The sequence below is a fragment of the Anser brachyrhynchus genome (genome assembly GCF_964034855.1).
Source record: "Anser brachyrhynchus genome assembly, chromosome: 17".
Classification (NCBI taxonomy): Eukaryota; Metazoa; Chordata; class Aves; order Anseriformes; family Anatidae; genus Anser; species Anser brachyrhynchus.
Genome location: NC_137710.1, coordinates 4,003,243 through 4,023,283, shown reverse-complemented (window position 1 = coordinate 4,023,283; position 20,041 = coordinate 4,003,243). Strand labels below are relative to the sequence as shown.

Sequence of the window (20,041 nt, the reverse complement as noted above, 5' to 3'; positions counted from 1 at the left end):
CCCGTTCCCAACAAACTCCTGGAACACAGGCTGTGCGGCGGGAGGGCGCTCGGCCAGCCCCTTCGCTCCTGCCCCGGCCGCAGCCTGGCCGCGCACCGAGGGCGCTGCGGGAGCCTTTTGGGAGCCCTGTTCCCTGCTCCCTTCCTTGCCGAACGTGCCAGGGTTCGGGAAGGGTTTGAGGCTGGGGACTCCAAAAGCAGGGGCTGCAGAGGCTGTGGCTTCCCTCCTGCAAGGGTTTTGCCTGGCTTCGGCTCGGGGGGGTGCTCGGGGGACGCAGCGCTGGCCGGGACCCGGTCTGCGAGGCGAGGGGAGGTGGGTGCCTCCGATCCCAGCGCCGCTAGCCGGGCTGGTAAATCACCAGGCTCCTCTCCGCTCTGTGCTTTCTGCGTGGCTTTGTTATGGGAACATTGATCTGTTGCTGGGATTAACCTCTCAGAGTTTCCAGCGGGCTGGTCTCACAGTTATTAATGAAACTGGCTGGAACTTGTGTTGACCTTGGCAGAGGCCCCACTTGGCTAGGAGGGAGCTGGCAAAGGCATAATCTCTAATTGAGTAATCCAGCGCAGGGGGAGGGGAGCGGAGGGGGTGGAAGCACAGCAGCGCTTTGAACTCGGCAAGCTGCGGCGCTCGAGCAGGATGTGTAGGAGTGGGGCTCGCAAACTTGCTGAGCACGGCGACCTGCGAGGGAGCGAGCGAGGAGAAGCGAGGCGACGGCGGCGCGCTTGCATCAGCTGGGCGGCTCGGGCTCCCCCCCCCCGAGCTCTCCGGCCTCTCCCCCCCCCTGGAGAAAGCGGCGTTGGATCCCGGTGCCTCCCCAGATTTATTGCCGTGGAACAATGGCACGAAGCGGCTGGATAATAAAGCGGAGCTGCCAGCCTCGGCCCTCCCTGGGCGCGCGTCCTCCCGTAGCCTCCCAGCCTGGGGCGCGGATTGCACGGGGCTCTCCCTTCCTCTCCAGGGGTTGTTTTGCACTCGGCAAAAACAGCTCCGGGCTCGTTGGTGGGGCACTTGGTGAAGCGGGGAGCCAGTGGTGATGTGGGGCTTTTCTCCTTGGCACATTTACCCCAGGAGAGGCGATTTCCTCGGGCCTGGGCCTGGCCTCGTGCCTCTGGCGGGCAGGGAGAGGCTGCGGCCTTTGTGCCCGGGCAGCGGGTCCCGAGGCGAGGTGGCTGTGGCTGTGCAGCGCTGAGCGGCAGGAGGTCAGGCTCACGATGGAGTCTTGCGAAGAGAGGACACCGCAGTACTTCCAGCTCCCTGCCCCGCGACAGGTGAAATGCCTCAAGTGTCTCACCACGGCTTCTGTCCTCCTTCCCCAGCAGGGAGCAGTGTTTCTTATCAACTCCCTTTGCAGCCACCTTCGCTGGGACGAGCTTCGGGCTTCCCCCGGTACTGACTGGTCCCAAGGCCCGTGGTGCAGTCGGACATCCAGCGGGAACAAGCGGCATGGGGCTGTCGAGCTGGAGAGCTGTAGGAGCACCCCACCGCAGCGCGCTGAGCATCCACCCATCTGCCACGCGGCCGCTCACGCTGTTGTCTTGTGCCTGATAAAAATCTAATTGCAGAACGATCCTGTGGGGTGGGGGAGGACTTTGCGTTAGGGCAGCAATGATTCAAAGCTATTTCTGGGAAGATGAGGGAGATGTTGTCATTCTCTGTTATTCCAAACATATTTAAAAGCTGAAATATTTGCATTGTTCATGCTGTCACGCTGCAAACACTTCTGGCTGGGTTCCTCTCTCCTCTGCCTTCTCCTCCCTCCCCAGAAGACCGTTTCCAACAGGAGGACACGGGTGTGCGTCAGCCCTGCCCACCTGTGCATGAGCGCACACGTTGGGCAGCACGCGTCTGCCTTGTGCAAGCCGTCTGGCACTCGTGGTGGGTACAGGAGTTTGTTCCATCGCCCCTCGCCAAGCGGCTGTGTCAGGAGAGCTGCGAGGGCTTGTCAGGAGCCCGTGCTGCTCACCGAGGCGGGACAGGCAGCCGAGGCACCAAGCAGCAGGAGGAGCATCGCATCTGGAAGGGCCGGTGGGTGCCACGCGTGGGCTCACGCTGGCGCTGTCTGCAAACAAGGCGCTGCTGGGCATCGCATCCTGCTTCAAGGCGCGCGGCTCCTCCAGCAGGCCTCGAGGCAGGGAGCGCCCTGACTGGTGAGACAACGGATTTCGTGCAGTCCCCGTGGGTGAAAAACTGAGCTATGGCCCGAGACATGTGGGCACGGCAGGGAAAGCCCTCAAGGGCTGCAGAAACCCTCTGGAGATGAGGTGTAAAAACTGAGCTTGACCTTCTCCCAGCTGGCTGTCCTCTGCCTGGCTGCTCCAGTCCCGCTGCCACTGGAAACCCGCAGGTGGACCGGTTGTGCCTCAAGCGCAGGTGGCTGGTCCTTGCTTCCTCCTGCTCCTTTGTGGTGATCGACATCCGAAACGACCTCTTAAATCGGCTTTCAAACTGCGAAGGCAGCGGGATGAGGCCGGCTGCTCCCTGGGAACTTGCTTCGTCATTTACACACATTTTTTTTCCATTTGGTCAATATTACAGGGCTCGCGTAGTGTGACATCTCCCCGATCTGCTTGGGGGAAAGGAAGTCCCCTGACTTCCTATGCCTCACCCCTGTAATTGGAAGAAATACAGCCAGTGGTTGTGCTTGCAGCAGGGCAGCCTTGCGAGCTGTGTGCTGCATGGATTCACAGCGATTGTTGGCTTTTTTTTTTTCTGTCTTTGAAGTGTTTGTACATCTGTTACGGAGTAAAATGCTTTTGAAGCCCATTTTTCCTTTAACAGCAAGGATTGTTATGTGCCCCGCTGTTATTTCCTGAAAGCGATAGCCAGAGCTGGTTTGCTGCTTCACTTTGAGCCCTCAGGTGGAGCGGAGGAGCTGTGCCTGGTGTCTGTCAGGAGCTGTGCCCTGGCTCGAAGGCGAGGAGCAGCGCAGGTGACGAGGGCTGTGCTGCCCGCTGGTGCCGGCCGCCTACGGTCAGTCAGAAATGTCAGGTTTTGAGCAGTTGGGGCGGAAAGAAACCCACGCCTGGCGCATATTTCCAGGAAAGAATTCAGTCCTGGTACCGAGAGGCTGTGATGTTCTGGCTGTTTCTTTTCCCCCCTGCAGTTTCAGCCCGATTTTGGGATTCTTTGCTTCTAATCCGCTGGCAGGGGGTTGTGTGCGCTGCGAGGCAGGGAGCGTCGCCGCAGCTCACTCCGGGGCAGGGTATGTGATTCTTCCACGGGATCTGCCCAGTTCGTGCAGACGACGAGGCAGCAGGAAGTTATTGCCGACTCACAAGCACGTACATCTTATCACAGACGAAGCTGGGCTCCCTCGGTCAGCACGGCTGCGCTCCCCTCCTCGCCAAGGGGCTTCGAGAGGCCCTGGGGGCGCTTCGGCATCGGTGCCGTGAGCGTACGGCACCTAGCACATCTGCCCTGCTGTACTTTTCCATCGTTATGAAATGCAGTAAATCCACAGTTCTGACTCATGCAACAAAAGCCAGCGAGTTGTGACACCGATCAGATTAATTTTGCGTGCTGCCTTTCTGAGGAGGAGGGCATTTCGTGCCGAATCCTTCCACCGCCGCGCTGGGCGGAAAGCGCCGGAGCTGCAGCAGCGATCGATGGTGTTCGCCTGCTGTTGCTGGAGGGGATGGAGTGGGGGAGTGATTTCAGAGATGGATTTGGCAGAGAGGAGTTGCTGCTCTCTGTGCCTGTGGTGCTGGGAGCTGTAATAACATATTGAACATGGCAACAGCCCTTGCTGAAGCTTGGTAACTTCACCTCCGTGCTTCGTGGAGCCTCATCTCCTAACAACACCCTCAGCGTCGATAACGAGAGGAGCCATCGAGTGCCAAAGGCCCTAGTTATAATCACTCTGAAAACCTCCTTGCTTTTTGGACCCAAACCTGCTTTTTAAATGTAAAAACTCGTTGGCTGCGTTCTAGGCAGAGAACGTTCGGAGGGTTTGCTGGCTTGCTCCATGACAAAATGCAATGCAGCTTTGTGCTGCGGGGGGGGGCGAGGGGCCGATGGACACTTGTGTGCGTCAGGAATGCTGGCTGCCTGCTCTGCGAGCAGAGGGGTTGTTTTAGGACAAGCTGACAGGCCCTTGGCTTGTTCTGCTGCTCTCAAAAAATGTAATTCTAATTCTTGGCACCTTTCTCCAAGAGGATAAAGAGTGAGAACGCGGTGGAGCCTGTTCCCTCTGCCCTTGGAAACGTGCTTTTACCCAGCTGCAGAGCTGGCTTGGGGCAGGAGCACCGTGCTCCGTCCTGCCCCGTGATTTGGTCGATCCAAGGCAGAAATTAAGGGGGGAGCAGCAGCGAGGGGTGAAATGACCTGGGGCACCTCCTCATGGGCCTGACCTGTGTCTAGTTGTTATTCTTCGGTCATCTTTGACCAAGCATCTTCCGTGCGAGTGCTCTGCCTTCCTCCTGGGCTGTGCTCATGTTAGCTGCTGGTCGGGCCCCCCCTTAGGCACGGTGCTCGGGGGACAGCTCGTCTGTTCAGACGGCTCGGCGAGCTCCCTGCCTGCGGTGCTGGAGCCTCCGCCGTGTCCCCAGGGGTCCCCCAGGCTGCAGAGCCCACGGTGCTCGCCGCAGCCGGCTTCTCCTCTGCCTGCCGGGCACTTCTCCTCCCCCGGCGGCGTGCTGGCAACGGGCACGGCCGGTTTCTTCCTCCCCGAGGAGGAGCGCCGATAGCTCCTGCCTTCTGGTCGCCGCCTGGGATGTCGGCCTGCCCGTGGCTGCTGAAGGGAGAGCCGTCGCCTGGTGCAAAGGGGGCCGGCCCACGTGGTGATGGGACCAAAGCAACAAGTGCAGGCTTTTCCTTCAGCCTGTTTTTCAGGTCTGCCTCATTTTATCTCGTGCCAGCGATCGCAGGTATGACGTAGAGCAGATAGCCCCCAGCAGCTAACGTGTTCCTGCCTCAGCGGCAGGCGAGTGGCAGACGTAAACACGGGAGCGTTATAGGCCTCCAAGCGCTAAAAGCTACTGGAGAACATGCAGGTATGTGATTAAATATATAGACTGGTCTGTTAATAGCTTCCAATGTATTTGGGGGGTATGTAAATTACACATACGTGTTTCGTGTCTATGTATTTTTCACAGTTTAAGTAATTGAAAAATCTGCATTCATATATATGTATACGCGCATATATGCTGCCTGCTCCTTGCAAGCTGTGTTTTCAAAGGCTTCTTATAGCTGTGCCGTTCAATGATCCAGCCTTCAGCAGCCACATGAAGAAAGGCTTATAGTCTCTAGCAAAGCTAAATATTGATTTGAGTCGATCTAGGTGCACTTGGAGACATCACTGGTGTTCATGAATACAGCATAATCTCTGATTGGAGTGGGGAAATTTCATCATAAAGGCCCCAAAAGGGAAGTTTATTATTGCTTTCTTCCAAATGCCTGAATTTTATTAGCTTCAGTCATTCTTGGCAGGGCAGTGGAATGGGATTTTATAGTTAGCAAAGGAAAAGTAAACACAGTAATCATTTCATAGCCCTGTGCCTGCCAAACCGAGATGGAAATTCCAGCCTTGGTGGGAAGCTGCTGCTTTGCTAACAGATAATACCACATTCACTGTGGGCTTATTCTTGCTCTGGGAGCTGAGATACTACGTTTTTTTCTCTAACATCCTGGCCTGGAAAGGCAGGGGTGCCTTCATGTTGTTCTGCAGAAAGGGCCCAGGCCGGGGCCTGCATTTCGGGCCGCTCCGCAGGCCTTGCAGCTAGGCCTGTGCTGCCCCCTGAGCCTGGAGAGCTGTTCTCCTGCCTTCTTCCCACCTGGTCTTTAACCGAAGGCCATGCTCTGATGCTCGAGGAGTGTCACACTTGAGATGTGGTGGTTCCTAAACCCTGAGACCCTGAGCAGGGCTGCCCCGGGCCTGGCGGTGGTGGGGTCCCGGGGGTCTCCAGCCCCGCCGGGGCTCGGGCTGTGGCCTCCTGACGGAAAGCAGCGCAGGAAACGGCTACTCAAAAACAGCCGGTGTCGAGGCTCCCCCTTCCACGTGTCTGCACAATTATTAGAACAATAAACCATTGAGCCCAGCCGGCGGCCGGCCGTGATTGATAGCGCAGCTGACGCTCGCTTTACACCACCCGTGCTCCGCTGTCAGCGAATATCCCAGCTCCGTGGGGGCATTATTTGGGGTTGTCCCTGCCCCCCAAGCTGTGTCGGGGCTGTGTGTGCAAGGGGTGGCCGCGGGCACTGCTGTCACAGCGGGTGCCTTGTCCCCGTGTCCTGTGCACGTGCTGAGGACGCCTAAGGGAGCGATGCCGGAGCGAGCGGGGAGCTGCAAAAGCAGTGCTGGGGACCTGCGAGGCCACGAGAAGCTTCATTAAAAGCCCAGACGAGCTGTTTGAGGGGAGGGTTGTTTTCCCCCCAAGCCTATTCATGTTGGTTGATTTTTTTTTTATTTTTTTATTTTTTCAAAAGCATCCAAGGCGCTGTGTGCTTTGTTTCGCACTTAAACAAGTTTCCCAGTGCAGCCACCGCTAAATGGAAGGCAGACCAGCTCGGATTCCTGATCAAAACGGGGCTTGTTTTTTTGCTTATTATCTCAACTGGTGAAGTTCACAGGTCGCGTTCACCGCTGACCCGTAGCCGTTTCCAGGCTGTCGAGTTCGCCTCTCATGTTGTGCATGTTCGAGCCTTAAAAGGCGCGTGTGTGTGTGTGCACCAAGCTGCTCTAACAGAAATAACAAGACCTCGCTGGTGAAAATTGAACTTTTGAGATCTAACTAGATTTTTGGGAAAAAAAGGTCTTTGGAGGATTGCTTTTAAGTCCAGTTTTCTGGCAGCCTCGGAATTTGTGTTTTTTGCAGGCAAGACCTGCAGAGTCAGATAGTTTGCCATGTGGTGGGTGAGCAGTGGAGTCAGAAATTCGTTGAAGGCTTCTCCTGGTGCTTGATATGAGGGCATGGCTGGAACACACCTCAATGCCGAATGGCCCTACGGGTGCCACAGCAATGAACTGGTGGCGTGGGGTTGGCGAGAGGAGCTCGGCGGACAGCTGTAGGAGCAGCACCTAACGGCTTTCCCCGAAGAACCCGCACGGTTTGAGGAGCAGCTGCTACAAGTGGGCAGGACCTCGGTGCTGGGACCCCAGCCCACGCCTAGCTGGTCACAAGGTGCTAAGAGGAGAGTTGGGCTGGGTCCGCAGCACGCCTCAACCACTGCTAATGCCGCCGTAGGTCTTCCTCGCGCTTCCCTTCTTCCCTCTCCAAGCTCTTTCTCGTAGCACGCTGCCCTGGGTTTGGGGAAAAACAATTCGGGCGGTCGTTGCCCAGGGGTGAACGGAGGAAGGAAACACGAACTGGGCAGCCTTAGAGGATATCTTACTCGCAGCGATTAAATAGAGCTGTCTTCATTCATTGCCTTCCCTCTAAATCTGATGCCCCTTCAAGCCAGCTTCCCCGTGTTCGTGCTGGTCCTGATGAACTCCCTGACAAATCCCCTGCGCGCAGCCGGCTGGGTGCTGCGTGAATGGGCCCGCGTTGGAATTTGCATGGCTGAGGAGTCCCCGCTCCCTTCTTCCTCCTCCCTGGCAATAGGAGGAAATTCAAATGTTTCTGAAGAGCGACATTTCCATTTCAAAAGCTGTTCGCTCAAGTGCGTCTGGAGTGGGATTTCTCTCTCCCCCCCCCCGCTCCTCTCTGAATGGCAGCCTTAGAAGTCTCATTTCCTCTGCTTGATAACACCAGGCTGAGAAGGGCTTTTGTCTTTCCATTTCCCCTCAATTTTTTATTTTCAAACGAGCGAGGTTTTCAGAAGCGGGCACGGTGGGCTTTCCCTCCCCGGCGTGCGTGGCCCCGTGCCAGTATGCACCTGGTGGCACCAGGGAGGGAGCCGGGGGTCCCGAACTGGGGGTCCCGAACCGGGGGGGCTCAGCCAGGCAGGTGACAACCCAGGAGCACAGGGGGGAAGAGGAGCACCGTGGATGTCCTGAGCAAGGGCTGGCGTGTCCCAGCTCCTGCGGCGAGTGCTGAGCTGGCTCAGGACCCGGTCCCACGTTCGCAGCCTGTGTCGCCGCGCTGTCTCACGTCGCGCTGACTTGCAGCCCGCCTGCTTTTTGGCTGGAACAGCCATGCCAGGTGGGATGGTTTTTTGTTTTTTTTTTTTGGTTTCTGTGCCATGCCTAGTGGAGGGTGGATTTAAGAGGATGCGTTCGCCTGCCTCCTGCTTCTGCAGGACTATCGCACGCTGATGCCAGCTTGTGGGATAGCATTTGTTGTGAGATGAGGGCTGTGCTAGTATAAAAGCAGAGAATTTCTTCTGCAGAGGCCTTTTGACAAAAGGCAAACTCCAGCATGCTCTCAGCGTGGCACACAGGGCTTGAGGGCTCCTCTAGCTTCTTGAGTGCCGCTTAGGACGTCGCAGGTTTCCAGGGAACAGTTCTAGCGTCCTCAAATGCTCAGTCAGAGGGAACGTGCCTGCAGGGATTAGCGGGACCTCAGCACTACAACCCTGCGCGGCTGGCGTGCTGGGAAGGCTCAGGCCTTGCTGTGCTGCCTGTGGCAGTCGGAAGAGGACAGGTGGCGTCGCAAAACCAAAACAAAACAGGGGGAGGCTAAAATTTTCAGGGGCGCGGAGTGAGCGAGGCATCCGCATCCTTCCAGGCAAGAGGGGCATCTCGAGCAGGGATGGCTGGAGGTGCTTCTTCCCTGGGTTTGTCCACTGCACCCGACTCGGGGACGCCGGGTTCCCCTGCACGTGGCTCCGTTTGGTGGCAGGATGCTCCCGGGGCCGCTGGAGGAGGCTCGGAGGCAGCAAGCGGATTTCCTGCGCACGCTGCAGTCCTCGGGGCTTGCCTGCAGAAACCCCCCCGAGCCACAGGGCTGGGGGTGACGGGCACGTGGGGCCGTGCCACCATGTCCGGCGCTTCCGTGGAAGGCCGTGGCGATTACTCAGAGGTTCCTGTGAAAGCTGCCAGAAGCTGGCCGGTTCCAGGGAAAGCAGGGCTGCTTCGAGCCCTGGCCACGGGGCGCCTTGCGCACGAGTCCCGGTGGGAAGCCACAGCACGGCTTTCTGTGGGCTGGCTTTTCTTCCTTAGCCTCTCAGAAAATCCCCGTGTTCTTCCAGTAGCTCCTGATGTGTGTGGGTTTTTTTTTCTTGTTGTTTTTGATTGTAACTTGGTTAGCAGGAGCCCCGCTCGTTTAAAGGAACGGTTTGGGGTTTGCAAAGGCCAGGCCAGGATTTGGGGTTTGTGTGCTGCAGGGACAAGGACGTTCTCTGCCCTACATCGTTCGGTGCGACAGCAGCGCAGGTGAAGTGCTGCTCTGGGTGGCCGCTGGGTCCGTGAATTATTAAAAGCTGCGAACTGACGAGTCGGAGGGCTCGTTGCTCGGGGAGTTACGCTGGCAACCTTAATTTCTCCCCCCTGCCTTTTTTTTTTTTTGCTGCAAGCGTCAGGACGCAGTCTCTGCTTTCCGTGACCTGCGCTTTGCATTTGGTTCCTCTGCTGGGTGCCCAGGCCGCCTCGGTCTGCGAGCAGCAGGTGGTTTGCTCCTCTCCTCCGTCCCCGCCGCCTGCTGGGTGGTCTCGGGCATTCGTGCGCTCCCCCAGCCCCAGCCCTGCATTTCCTTGCAGCTTCCATGGCACTCGCTGCTGCCGGCGCGCCAGCGAGCTCCTTCCCCGGCAGGCGGGGGGGCCACAAGCCCTGCTTTGCAGGCAGAGGGGGCTGGGGCAGGGCTGCCTTCCAAATCCGTGTTTTTCTCCCCAAAATGCCAGCTTCGGGCTTGGTAGGAGTGCGGGACCTGAGCCACAGCTCCCTGCCACCCGCCCCCTGGGGACAGCCTTTGCTCGTTCAGTTCCGAATCACTTCTGCTGGCATCAAAAGGAGATTTTATTCTTCTTGACTCGGCCATTTTATTTTTTTTTCCCCGAGTTAGCAAAAGGCACATCGCTGGCACGGAGCAGCCTGCCAGATGTATCGACTCCGCTCCGTAGCTTCGGGCTGCCGAAGATGCTCAAAGAAAAGGTTTCCAGAATTTTTCTCAGCGTTGCAGAGAGGCGTATTTTCCTCTAAACTTGTTCTTGGAAAAGGCAGAGTTGTTTTGGCTGAAATTTACTATTTAGAAGGGGAAAAAAAAAAAAAAAGCCTGAAGCAAATATTCAGCATGGAAAATTTCAGTCCAGATAGCTAATTTCTTAACAAACTTAGAATCGGTTGAAAACCCAGGATTTTCGAGTAGGAAATGTTGGGCAATCCTTAACGAGAGGTGGAGCCGTTAGCTCCTCGTTGTAATGAGGAGATGGGTAGGTGAGAATTCATCACTCCTGCGAAGTCAGTAGGGAACATGCGAGTTCAATGCAATTATTATCCACTAATGGGGAAATGCAAGAAGGTAATGAGAGGCACCGCGTCCATTTGTCAGTGTAATGCCTTGGGCTTCGGTGGGAGTTCGTCTGAGCAAGGTTTTCCAGATCGGGCCCGTTATCCGAAGCTTCTCGCCGCGTCTATCCGCGCTTGTTGCTGCTTCTGTAATATCCCGCGATCCTCGGGTCCAGAGGCAGCATCTGTTAAGTATAATGCTGCGGAACGGCTCTTTTAAGCGCGGGCAAGTTTTGCAAGACGAGATGCTCTGCTTTGGTTAGTGCATTTAACTGTAACGCCGACTGGAAAGGTTTTACCACCCTCGTAAATCTGCTGGAGGGGGTGGGGAGGGAGGGAGGGAGGGTCAGCATTTGTTCCTGGTTTTGCAATTCAATTGCTTCAAGCTGTTGAAACATTGGGGAAGTTTTTTGACCTACTTTCGTGCAAGCTGAAAAAATTGTTGGGATATTTTCTGCCCCGGCGCTGTGGAATTCAGCTGGGTTACGGGGGAAAGGAATTTCGTACGCCTTCTCATAAAGTCACATTTCTTTAAAGGAAAAATAAAAACACCAAAAAAAAAATAATGGACTTTGTCTTCAGACAGCTCCTTCATCTCCGGCTTCGTGGAGTCCCCCGAGACATGGTGCCGGGCTGTGTCCGGGGAAGGCGAATGTTTTTTGGGTACCTGCCCTGCCTGCGCATGCCCTGCTGTGTGGGAACGGAGGGCGATGCCTCGGCACCGCCTGCGCCACTCTCCTCGGGTCTGCAGCACCGCGGTGAGCCCGCTCTGTCCTGCAGCCACCTCGTCCCGTTCCCCCGGGTCCCACATCCACCTCGTCCCGTTCCCCTGGTCCTCGGAGCTGCTCGGCCCTCTCCTCGGGGATGGTTTTTGGCAGGCGGTGCCACCAGCTCGCCCAGCAGCCGCGTCCGGCAGCGCACACGCTCGCCCAGCCTGCCTCGCCTGCCGCTGCGGGGCCGCGGCCGAGCTGCGAGCCAGAAGTAGTTAAGAATTAAAACTCCGTTTAAAGGATTGGGCTGCTGAAAGAGCCATTAGCGCAGCAGATGGCTGCAAACAAAGGAATTGTAATAACTCGATGTACTTTTCACCGCTCGGGCTCTCTAACGCCGTGTTTGTGCTGCTCTCCGGGGACGGGGGATGTTGGTTTTGGGCCCTTTTGGCGTTTTTTCCCTGTCAGCGTTGGTGCAGTGCCCTCGCACTGGGGTTGCTGATATGTCAGGCGGTATTTGACGCTCTTCCAGTTAAAAAAAAGAAACCTTTGGCCTCTATTTGGCTTTTTAAAGAATTTATACGCTTGTTTTTGCCTTAATGCCCAGGGGATGGAGGTGTGGGCTCGCTGTCCGTGCTGAGCACCGTACCAGGGCTGTAGGACAGCCCTGTTCCCACTGCCACCGGTCCCCCCGTGGGTCACCCCGGGCTGCCCAAGCAGCCGAGCTGCGCGGTGCTTTCCAAGCCGTGGGTCCTGGAGAGGGACGGGGAGGACGAGTCCTCGTCTCTGCCACGTCGCCAGCTTCGCGTTGCGTTAGGTGGCGCGGTTCAGCTGTCGGTGTCATCACAAGTCCTCCCTTTGGTTTTTGGGGGCAGAGTTGTGCTGGTGGCCGTGCCCTCCCGTCAGTCCCACGCGCCGTGCCTGAGGCTGTGCCTGGTCCTCGCGGTGCTGGGGTTGGAAGTGAGTAGAAGAGAAGCACCCCCAAAGCCCGGCCTTGCTGTCTGACGGTCTCCCAGTGATAACTGCTTTCCTCGCTGCCAGCATCTCCTCCTGCTGCAGGGAGGTGCGTGCAGCTTCTGCCCCCCGCTCGCCCACCCTCGTTACCGTACAAATCACATAATGATAAGGCCAGGAATAAACGGGAACTACAGTAGCTGTTAGCCACGTACAAAAACAAATCACATGGAAACGGTATAATTACTGAGAAAATACCAACTTGAGTAATGCAGTAATTGTTTTCTTCCCTCCAGCGGATTTATTCCAACTCTCCCCCCTTGTGCTGGTCTCGAAGCCCGTGACTTCCTGTTAATCAGAAGGATTTTACCTTCTGCGCTACGCTTGTCCAAAGCCTGTCTGTGATGCCATCCAAAGCGCTGGAGTCTATTTTGACTCGGAGGGCGAGGAAGCAGCAGTAGTCCAAGCAAAGCTGCCCCCACCCATCGGCATCCCCAGGTCCTTCCTCGCAGGCGTCCTGGTGCCTGCCCCGGCTGCGGGGTTTGCTGTGAGGGATCAGCACGGGGCTGGAGGCTTGGTTCGCAACCTCGGTCCCCTGGCGTTGCTCCCGGCAGGTGCTTTGGAGACCTGGCAGCAGGAGGGAGGCTGGTGGGCTGGGGGCTGCTTCTACGGGCAGCAGCCGTGCTGCTGGTTTGAGTTTCCAGTCCTTCCTCCCGGCGCCCTGGGACGCAGAGGATCACAGCCGGCTCCGGGTCCCTCGGTGCGTGCCTGCGTGGGCTTGCTGGGCTTGAGACCTCTTCTCTTCCTTGGCTCGTCCCAAAAGCCGTATGTCTCATTCATGTTCTGTCACCCCGCTCCAGGAGCTCTGCGTTTTGGATTTCACAATTGCACGGGGGAGATTTTTTGCCTTCGGTTTTGTTTTTTAATTCCTCTCGCTGCTCCTCACTTGAGGTGGAACGGCAAGGACCAGTGATTTGAGGTCTGGGGACACTGCCTCTATTTATTGCTGTATTCATCTCACAGTACAAGATGATGATGGGTTTTGTGCTCTAACTTGAAGCTCTTCCCCTTACAAAGCTTTGCTGCTATTTTGCTTCATGTTCTGAAAGGTAAAAAGATACAATTTTATCAGAAAAGTTTACCAAAGGGTTTTGTGCCAAGTAGCAGATTAAAAATGCCCTGTCTAGTATATTGGCCAACACGAGAGTATCTTTTGTTCCCCGTGCGCAGTGGGAAGCCTTTCTCTCCTGCCTTTTTGGCAGGTAGCTTTCTGGCTTTTAGAAGAGCTTACCCACCTACAAGTCACTGCTGCTTTCCCTCCCTGTTCCTTAATCTGAACCGGATTACAGGAGCAACTGATTGCTTTTGCTTCTTGCGGTTGTGCTGCTCCTCTTGGCTTTAAAGAAAAAACAGCACAAAAACCGCACCTGGGGACAAGACATTGAGCTTCACCTGCCCACCGCGGCAGGCTGACCGTTTTTGGTGTCTAATCGTAGGGACGTAAAACGAGACAGGATCTGCTCTTTGGGCTTCTCCAGAGACCCTCAGCGTTCCTCTGGTTGCTCTTCTGGAGGGCAGCTGGCGACAGCCAGCTCAGCTTTCCAGGGCCTCTGTGCCCTTGGGTGATGCTGTCCCAGGGCACGGCCACGTCGCTGAGACGCATCCGCTTGCCTCCTTGAGTCCCAGCTTTGCCGTGGGTGGCGTTGCCCATCTCTGGTGGGGGCAAAGTGCAGAGCTCGGCTCGAAGCCAGGGCCCCTGGCACTGTGGGCATGGCTCCCCGGGACGGAGCTCGTTGTGCTTCTTTCATCGCCGCCGGCAGCGTGGTCAGGACTCCCCGTGTGAGGTTCCGCTTCCCGGTGAGCCCGTGCTAATGAGGTGCTGAACTCAAACTGTTGCACGGTGTCTCTGCGTGCTCGGCGCTGGCCTTTGGTGTGAGCAGCCACGTGGTGGGTGGGTGACCCAGGGCCACCATCCGCGTGCGTCGCTGTCTGCAGAGCACAGAGGGGGTCCGTGCCACCCCTGAGCCACCCGGCTCCGTCGTGCCAGCCTGCCGCCCGCAGGAGGGCCAGGCGGGTTCGGGTTCGGTGCTCGGCCCACCTGCCGTGGGTCCGGTGGTGGGACCTGGCCGCTCGCCCGTGGCCGTGAGTCAGGGCGGAGGGGAGGACGGGACGGCAGCGCCAGTTGGTGCAGAACAAGGTCGCCTTTGTCCCCGCGCTGTAATTAAGGTAGCGAGGTTGTGCGAACTTCTTCCCTTGTTTACTTTCCCTGTCCCCTCCCCTCCCGAGCAGCTGCAGGGTGCTCTGCGCAGTCTGGCAGCGGTTTAGGGTTACAGACCAAGCCGCAGCTCCTCTTCCCCGCTTCCTGCCCCCTTGAGGGGGAAAGAAAATCCATCCTCCCGCTCGGCAACCGAAGAGATAAAGGTTTAATTGAGGTGTTGGGCAGCTGCCAGACGGGAGCGCGGTGCCCCAGGTCAGGGCGTGCCGGGGTCCCCTTGGACCTCGCAGCAAAGCTGTGTCAGGGCAGGGCTGGAGCCTACAGCCACGGTGCTCCGGGTGTGCACAGCGGCAAAGCTGGACGTGGTGCTGCACATCCCTCGGTGAGCACGCAGGAGGAAGCATCTGCACCACCTCCTCCAGCTCAGGTGCATCCCTTCGTGCTACGAAATCCTCCCAGCTCCCCTCCGAAGCGGTCACCTCGAGCTGCTCGTGCTCGGACGGGGCCGTGTGCGCCAGCAGCCCCGCTAACAAGGACAGCACCGAGCCCTTGGAGCAGCTGCTCAGGAGGGAAAACGCGTAGTTGTTTGCGTGGCCGGTTGCTGTTACACAGCTGCTTCATCCCAGGTGCGTTCGTCAGGGCCGCGCGAACTCCTCCAAGCACGAAACTCGTGTCTGTGGGAGCCGGGCTTCCGAGTAATGGGGAGTTCGGGGGGCGAAGGGCGGTGTGTGGGTGAGGGGTTGTGGCTCCAGGGTGCTCGTGGGATGCTGGCTCAGTGGCATCAGCAAAGTTGTCACTTCTCTGGAGAAGGAGCTGAAAGTTTCAATGCGTTACCGCGAGCTGGAGGCAGAGGGGAAGTGAGAGCTGTCCCCTCTGACGGCCGCAGAGGTTTTGCTGATCCGTCTGGTCTCCGATTTGAAAGGTCTTGCTGAGCTGAGAGCTGCTTTACCTGGAGTTTGCAAGAATCTGTTCTCCATCACTTCAGTTTATTTTTATCGGAGCTGACCTCATCTGTCTCTGTGGTCTCCGTTTCTGGAAGGACGTCGGACATCTCGCACCTGGGGCTCCCCCCACTCTGCCAAGAACTTCGGGAGGTGGAGGAGGACCCGAAGGAGCTGGAAGTCCCCTCGCCTCCCGGGGGCTGCCCTCATAGCCAGTGTGGTTAATGTTTTCTTTTTTTCCCAGCCTGTTCGGGGCTGTGTCAGAGGAGGACAAACCCGTGGCTACCTCGTTTTCGAGGAAGCGCATCCGTGGGCTGGCTGCTGAGATGTGAAGGGATGGTGCTTAGGATTTCAGCCCTGCAAACAATGGGTTTGGTCCTTGTAGGAACGTGGGTACCGCTGCAGGCGGTGGGAGCCTCGGAGGCTTTGGCAGGAGGTCAAGCTGCTGCAGCGTCCCCCAGGAGACTAAGCTGGTGCCCTCTGGAGATGCTGAGGGTTGCAGCGCACAGCAGTGATGTGATGTAGCAGCTGGTACCGCTTAGCCTAGCAGGTTTTCGAGGTGTGCGTGTGTCTTAGAGGGCTGGGACTGGGCCAGGGAGCCACAACAGCTCGTATGGGAGGATGAGAGGAGGATCCCAAGCCCGCTGGGAAAGCTGACCTGCTCGTTTTGTGCTCCTCAGGATCGCGGCCTGCCTGGCAAACTGGAGCCCGTGTCTCCTGTGAGCCCTACGCACCCCGATGCCGAGCTGGACCTGCTGCCGGCCCGGCTGTCCAAGGAGGAGCTCATTCAGAACATGGACCGCGTGGACCGCGAGATCACCATGGTGGAGCAGCAGATCTCCAAGCTGAAGAAGAAGCAGGTAAGAGGCTGGGGCCTGGAGGGGAGCACGTGTTCTTGCTTCTGCCCGCTGACTTGCACCCTGTCCCTTCCCGTGCACGTCCGCAGAGGAGAAGTGGCAGTGCCACCAGGCTGGTCTGTGTCCCTGCTCCTCGTGACGTGGGGACGTGGCTGCTGCGCCGACAGTCAGGGGCTGGTAGCTGCGAGATGAGGGAGCTTTGAAAACTATGCCTTGGGCTCTCTTGCACGTCAGAATATGATAAAGGGAGAAAAATCTGTATTTAGTGACTTGCCCACGGTCATGCAAGCAGTCAGTGGCAGAGCTGGAAGTGCAGTCTGGGTTGCCCGAGTCCTCTGCGCAGCCCAGCGCCAGCACAAGACCTTTTCTTTTCCCTTTCCAGCAATTGTCTTTGCCCAGCACCGTTGCTGCCACTATTGTAGTACTGGGCTATTTAAAACATTGCTGCTGCACCCTAACGGCCCTGCGTGCTCGAGCCTTCCTGTACGTCCAGCCTGCTCCTCCGGGGCTCTGCAGCTGTGGGCAGCGCCCGGTCCGGCTGCGGTCGGAGCTGTGCCTGAGCCAGGGCCCTGAACCTGATCTCGGGCAGTGCCTTTCCTGCACCTGAGCACTCCCCAGCAGAAGGATCACCCGCCTTACTGTAGCCATGTATACAATTACCATAAACCCATTAAGAGATTAATATGACAAAACCTTGGGGGATGTCTGAAAAACCCAGGGACTTAAAGGCTTTCGCTTCCTAAACCAAATCACTTCTGTAGCTCTCTTTCTAATTGTTTTTTCCTTTGCTCGTGGCAAGTTTCTAAGAGCCCTGAGGCCGGTAATCCCAAACTGCCCCTCCTGAGGTTTGTCAAGAATTTGTGAATGGAGCGAAACGCGTGCTTGGTCTGTCACTGTGTGTGAGATGGGGACGAGGCCAGTGCTCCTCGAGGACAAGTGTGCTGTTGACCTTCCTCCCCATCTGCACGAGTGGAGCAGGAAGAGGCAAAACGAGTGCAGAGAGCCGGCCCGAGAGGCTTCATGTGCTTCCCAGACTCCCAAACCCCCTACCTATAGCCCAGCTCCTGTCCTGTGCCTGGCTCTTTTTTAAATATTTCTAATGCAGGAACACCCCAGGTCTTCTTTCTTTGCTGGAGCTGTATTTTCACGTACCAGATACTCTCCCTTTCTTTCCTGCAAGCCAAAGCAGGAAGTTTTGTTTTCAAACAACGTGGTTTAATTAACGCGAGGGACGGTTTTTGTGTTGCGTTTTATCTACAGAGGTATCAGGGCGCTTAGGGAAAGGGAGCCGAGATCTTGCAGGAGCTGCTGTGATGGGGGTGAGAGGAAGCAGCCCGGTGCAGGGGGCAGCTGGAGCATCTGGGGCACACACACACCACAGGCTGCCCGCCTTCGGTCCCGTGGGAGCTGCGGGGTGCAGCCCTGCCCCTCGCCCTCCCTGGGAGGCGCAGACAAAACGCTGCTGTCCTCAGGCACCTGGCAGCTTACACAGAGGGGACAGCGGTCCACGTGTTTAACTGGTGTTTGAGAAGGGAGGTGCAAAACATGCTCATTTCCCATTGCCGCAAGGTGAGGGGCTTGCAGAGAGGGGCACGCGCCTGCTGCGGCGGCAGCCGAGAGGTCTGATCGCTGCAGATCCGCTCGTGGCTTGTTTCAGAGGCCAAGGAGCTGCTGCCGAAGTTGACGGGAGCAGCGTATGCTCCTTGCCGTTAAAATCAAGCTGTCCTTCCATAAGGAAATGGATTTTTTTTTTTTATTGTTGGCTGCTTGGTTGGTTTATTTCTTCCCTCGGAACAAATTTTACGAGTCTTCCTCCCCACAAAAATGCTCTGATGAGTGGGGAAGAAGGCGAAAGTGGTTGTTGGCAGCAGAGTCATCCCCTCTGCTCTTTTATTTATTTATTTAGGCACGTGGTGGGAAAGTCGTCGGGTATACCTGTGGCAAATCCCCGCACGTCCCGGCCTCCCGTCCCCTCCTGCAGGACGGCCGGCACACGGGGGCTGCTGCGGGCTCCTGCCGGAGGTCTGCGGGAACGCTTTGTCCATCTGCGCCTCTGAGCTGTCAGCGCAGGAGAAGCACGGGAGAGGGAAAAGCAATCAGCCTGAAACAGATCCCGCTCCTCCTGGAGCAGGGGGTGGAGCAGGGGAGGAATTGTGCACGGCCGTAATTTCCTAATGCTTTTCCCCTCTGTCTCTGGGAGGCCTTCTCGGGGTAATTAAACACGTTTGTAAGGAAAGGCTGCTCAAAAAAAAAAAAAAAAACCTAAAAAATGAAATACAACAACCCACTATTCCTCTGTCTTCGGTTGTTCCAAAAATGGCAACGAAGGCTCTGCCGGGCTTTGCTGGCAGGAGGGGTTTCAAGAAGCAAAAGACTCGAGCAAGCTGAGAAACCTTCCCCAAATCCTGCGCACCCCTGGCAGAAGGCCGCTTTGATCAGCCATCCCCCGCTCATTCATGCGCCATATGTGCTTCCATCTCCCATTGAGTTCTTTCTCCCCCTCTTCCTGACAGCGCAGGATAATCTTTATGCATTTATTCCTGGCAGCGGCACTGGGAATCTTAACAAGAAATAAACTGCTGGGCTTTTCTTCGCAGTTGTGCCTGAGCCTCCCTGGATGCCGAGCTCCGCGCAGGGCTCTCCGGGAGTACAACACTCCCACCTGGTGATGGAGGTGGAGCCGGCGGCTGCACGGAGCCCTGCGTGGCGTCCAGCGGGGCTGGGAGCTCGGGGCCTTCCCCTTCCATCTCCTGGCTGGGTTTCCCCTCCTCTCCCCCAGGCTCTTTGAAGGAAGCGCTCAGAAACGCGTGGTGGCCACGAGCCCTCTCCTCTCTGCTGGGCACCCAGTACCCAGCCCGGCACGCCGTGCTGGGTGCGTAGGACATGCACGTAGCCACCTTGCCTTCGTCAGGCGACGCGTGGGCAGGTTTGTGCAGGATGGGTCCTTCCTGCAGTGTCACCCACCTTCCTGCAGTGTCACCCACCTTCCTGCCAGCCCACCGATGCCGGGTGCGGCGCAGCGCCCACCTGGCTCTGGTGGCCCCTCTGCGGTGCGCGGTGCAGCCGAAGGGACTCCTGCCCAGGGATGGGACAGGACATCTCCCTCACTTCCAGCCAGGCTGGCCTGCAGGTCCTGGGGGAGCCAGTGCTGTGGCTAATGATGACATTTTGCATCCCTTTGACATCGCTGCTCTGGCTTTGGGGGAGAGGGGAGGACTTTCAGGCAGTCGCTGCCGGGAGTGGGGAGGGAGAGAGTGTGGAGCCGTCAGGTCTCATCTCTCAGCCCGCTCCTCTCCCTGTAAAGGTCACAGTCCCAGCCTAGCTTTTGTGGCAGACCTTTAAGAAATCCATTTTGTTCGTGTCTGAGAACCTTGACCTATTTCGCTTTGCCATTTCCCACAGCTCCCAGGGGTAGCTGTCGCGGGCTGAACCTGCTGAGGTCAGGTTTGCCGTTCCAGCGGGCTGCGGCGCCCGCAGACTCTGCCCGCATCCGTAGCCTCCAGCATCTGGCCCTTTAATAACTGTGCCGTGTTACGCCATGGAGAGCGGAGTCTAATTCTCCACTGTATTTCAGCTATAATTAGATTTGTATTTTTTTTTTTCTTTTAACGAGCTGCTTTTAATGAGCCTCCACTTACTGGCAAACTTTCATTTCCTGATATGCCATCAAATCCTCTTGTCTGAAATCAATTACAGCAGAGCCGACCACTTCGCAGAATTTTTGTGGGTTTCCAGAACAATGCAGCCAAGTTTCTGACATTTTTTTTTTTTTTTACCCAAATATTTTCCCCGAGAGGAGGACAAGATTGACTGATGCCTTTGCGGCTCTCTCTCCTGCGTGTTTGGAGCTGGGGCTCGGGGGCGGTGGCGTGCGCTGGGGTGCCTTCGCTAATCCGCGAACACCGCGGCTCCGGGGGAGCAGCGCGGGAGCGGGGAGGCACCTGGGAGCACCGCTGCGTGCTGACAGCTCCTTGGCAGCCTGAGCTTCGAGCCGCAGCTTCCTGAAGAGCTGGCGTCCCCCTGGTGCGTGGTGATTTGGGCCA

The 20,041-nt window shown here is 57.2% G+C and overlaps 2 protein-coding genes across 18 annotated transcripts in view; one reads left to right on the top strand and one right to left on the bottom strand.

The window, feature by feature from the left end:
- The window catches only part of NCOR2 (nuclear receptor corepressor 2), a 234,201-nt gene that overhangs the window by 95,080 nt on the left and 119,080 nt on the right, over window positions 1-20,041 (top strand). For all 17 annotated transcript variants that reach the window (XM_080560150.1, XM_080560143.1, XM_080560142.1 and 14 more), the window contains one exon: window positions 15,822-16,001. In XM_080560150.1, coding sequence (XP_080416276.1) covers window positions 15,822-16,001 — 180 coding nt within the window. The remainder of the gene's footprint in view (window positions 1-15,821; window positions 16,002-20,041) is intronic.
- On the bottom strand, window positions 7,631-15,815 carry LOC308179655 (uncharacterized protein). The gene is made up of 2 exons (XM_080560190.1): window positions 13,413-15,815; window positions 7,631-13,087 (listed from the first exon to the last, which is right to left on the bottom strand). The coding sequence occupies exon 1, from the start codon at window positions 14,602-14,604 to the stop codon at window positions 13,579-13,581; it is 1,026 nt and encodes a 341-aa protein (XP_080416316.1). The 5' UTR covers window positions 14,605-15,815; the 3' UTR covers window positions 7,631-13,087; window positions 13,413-13,578.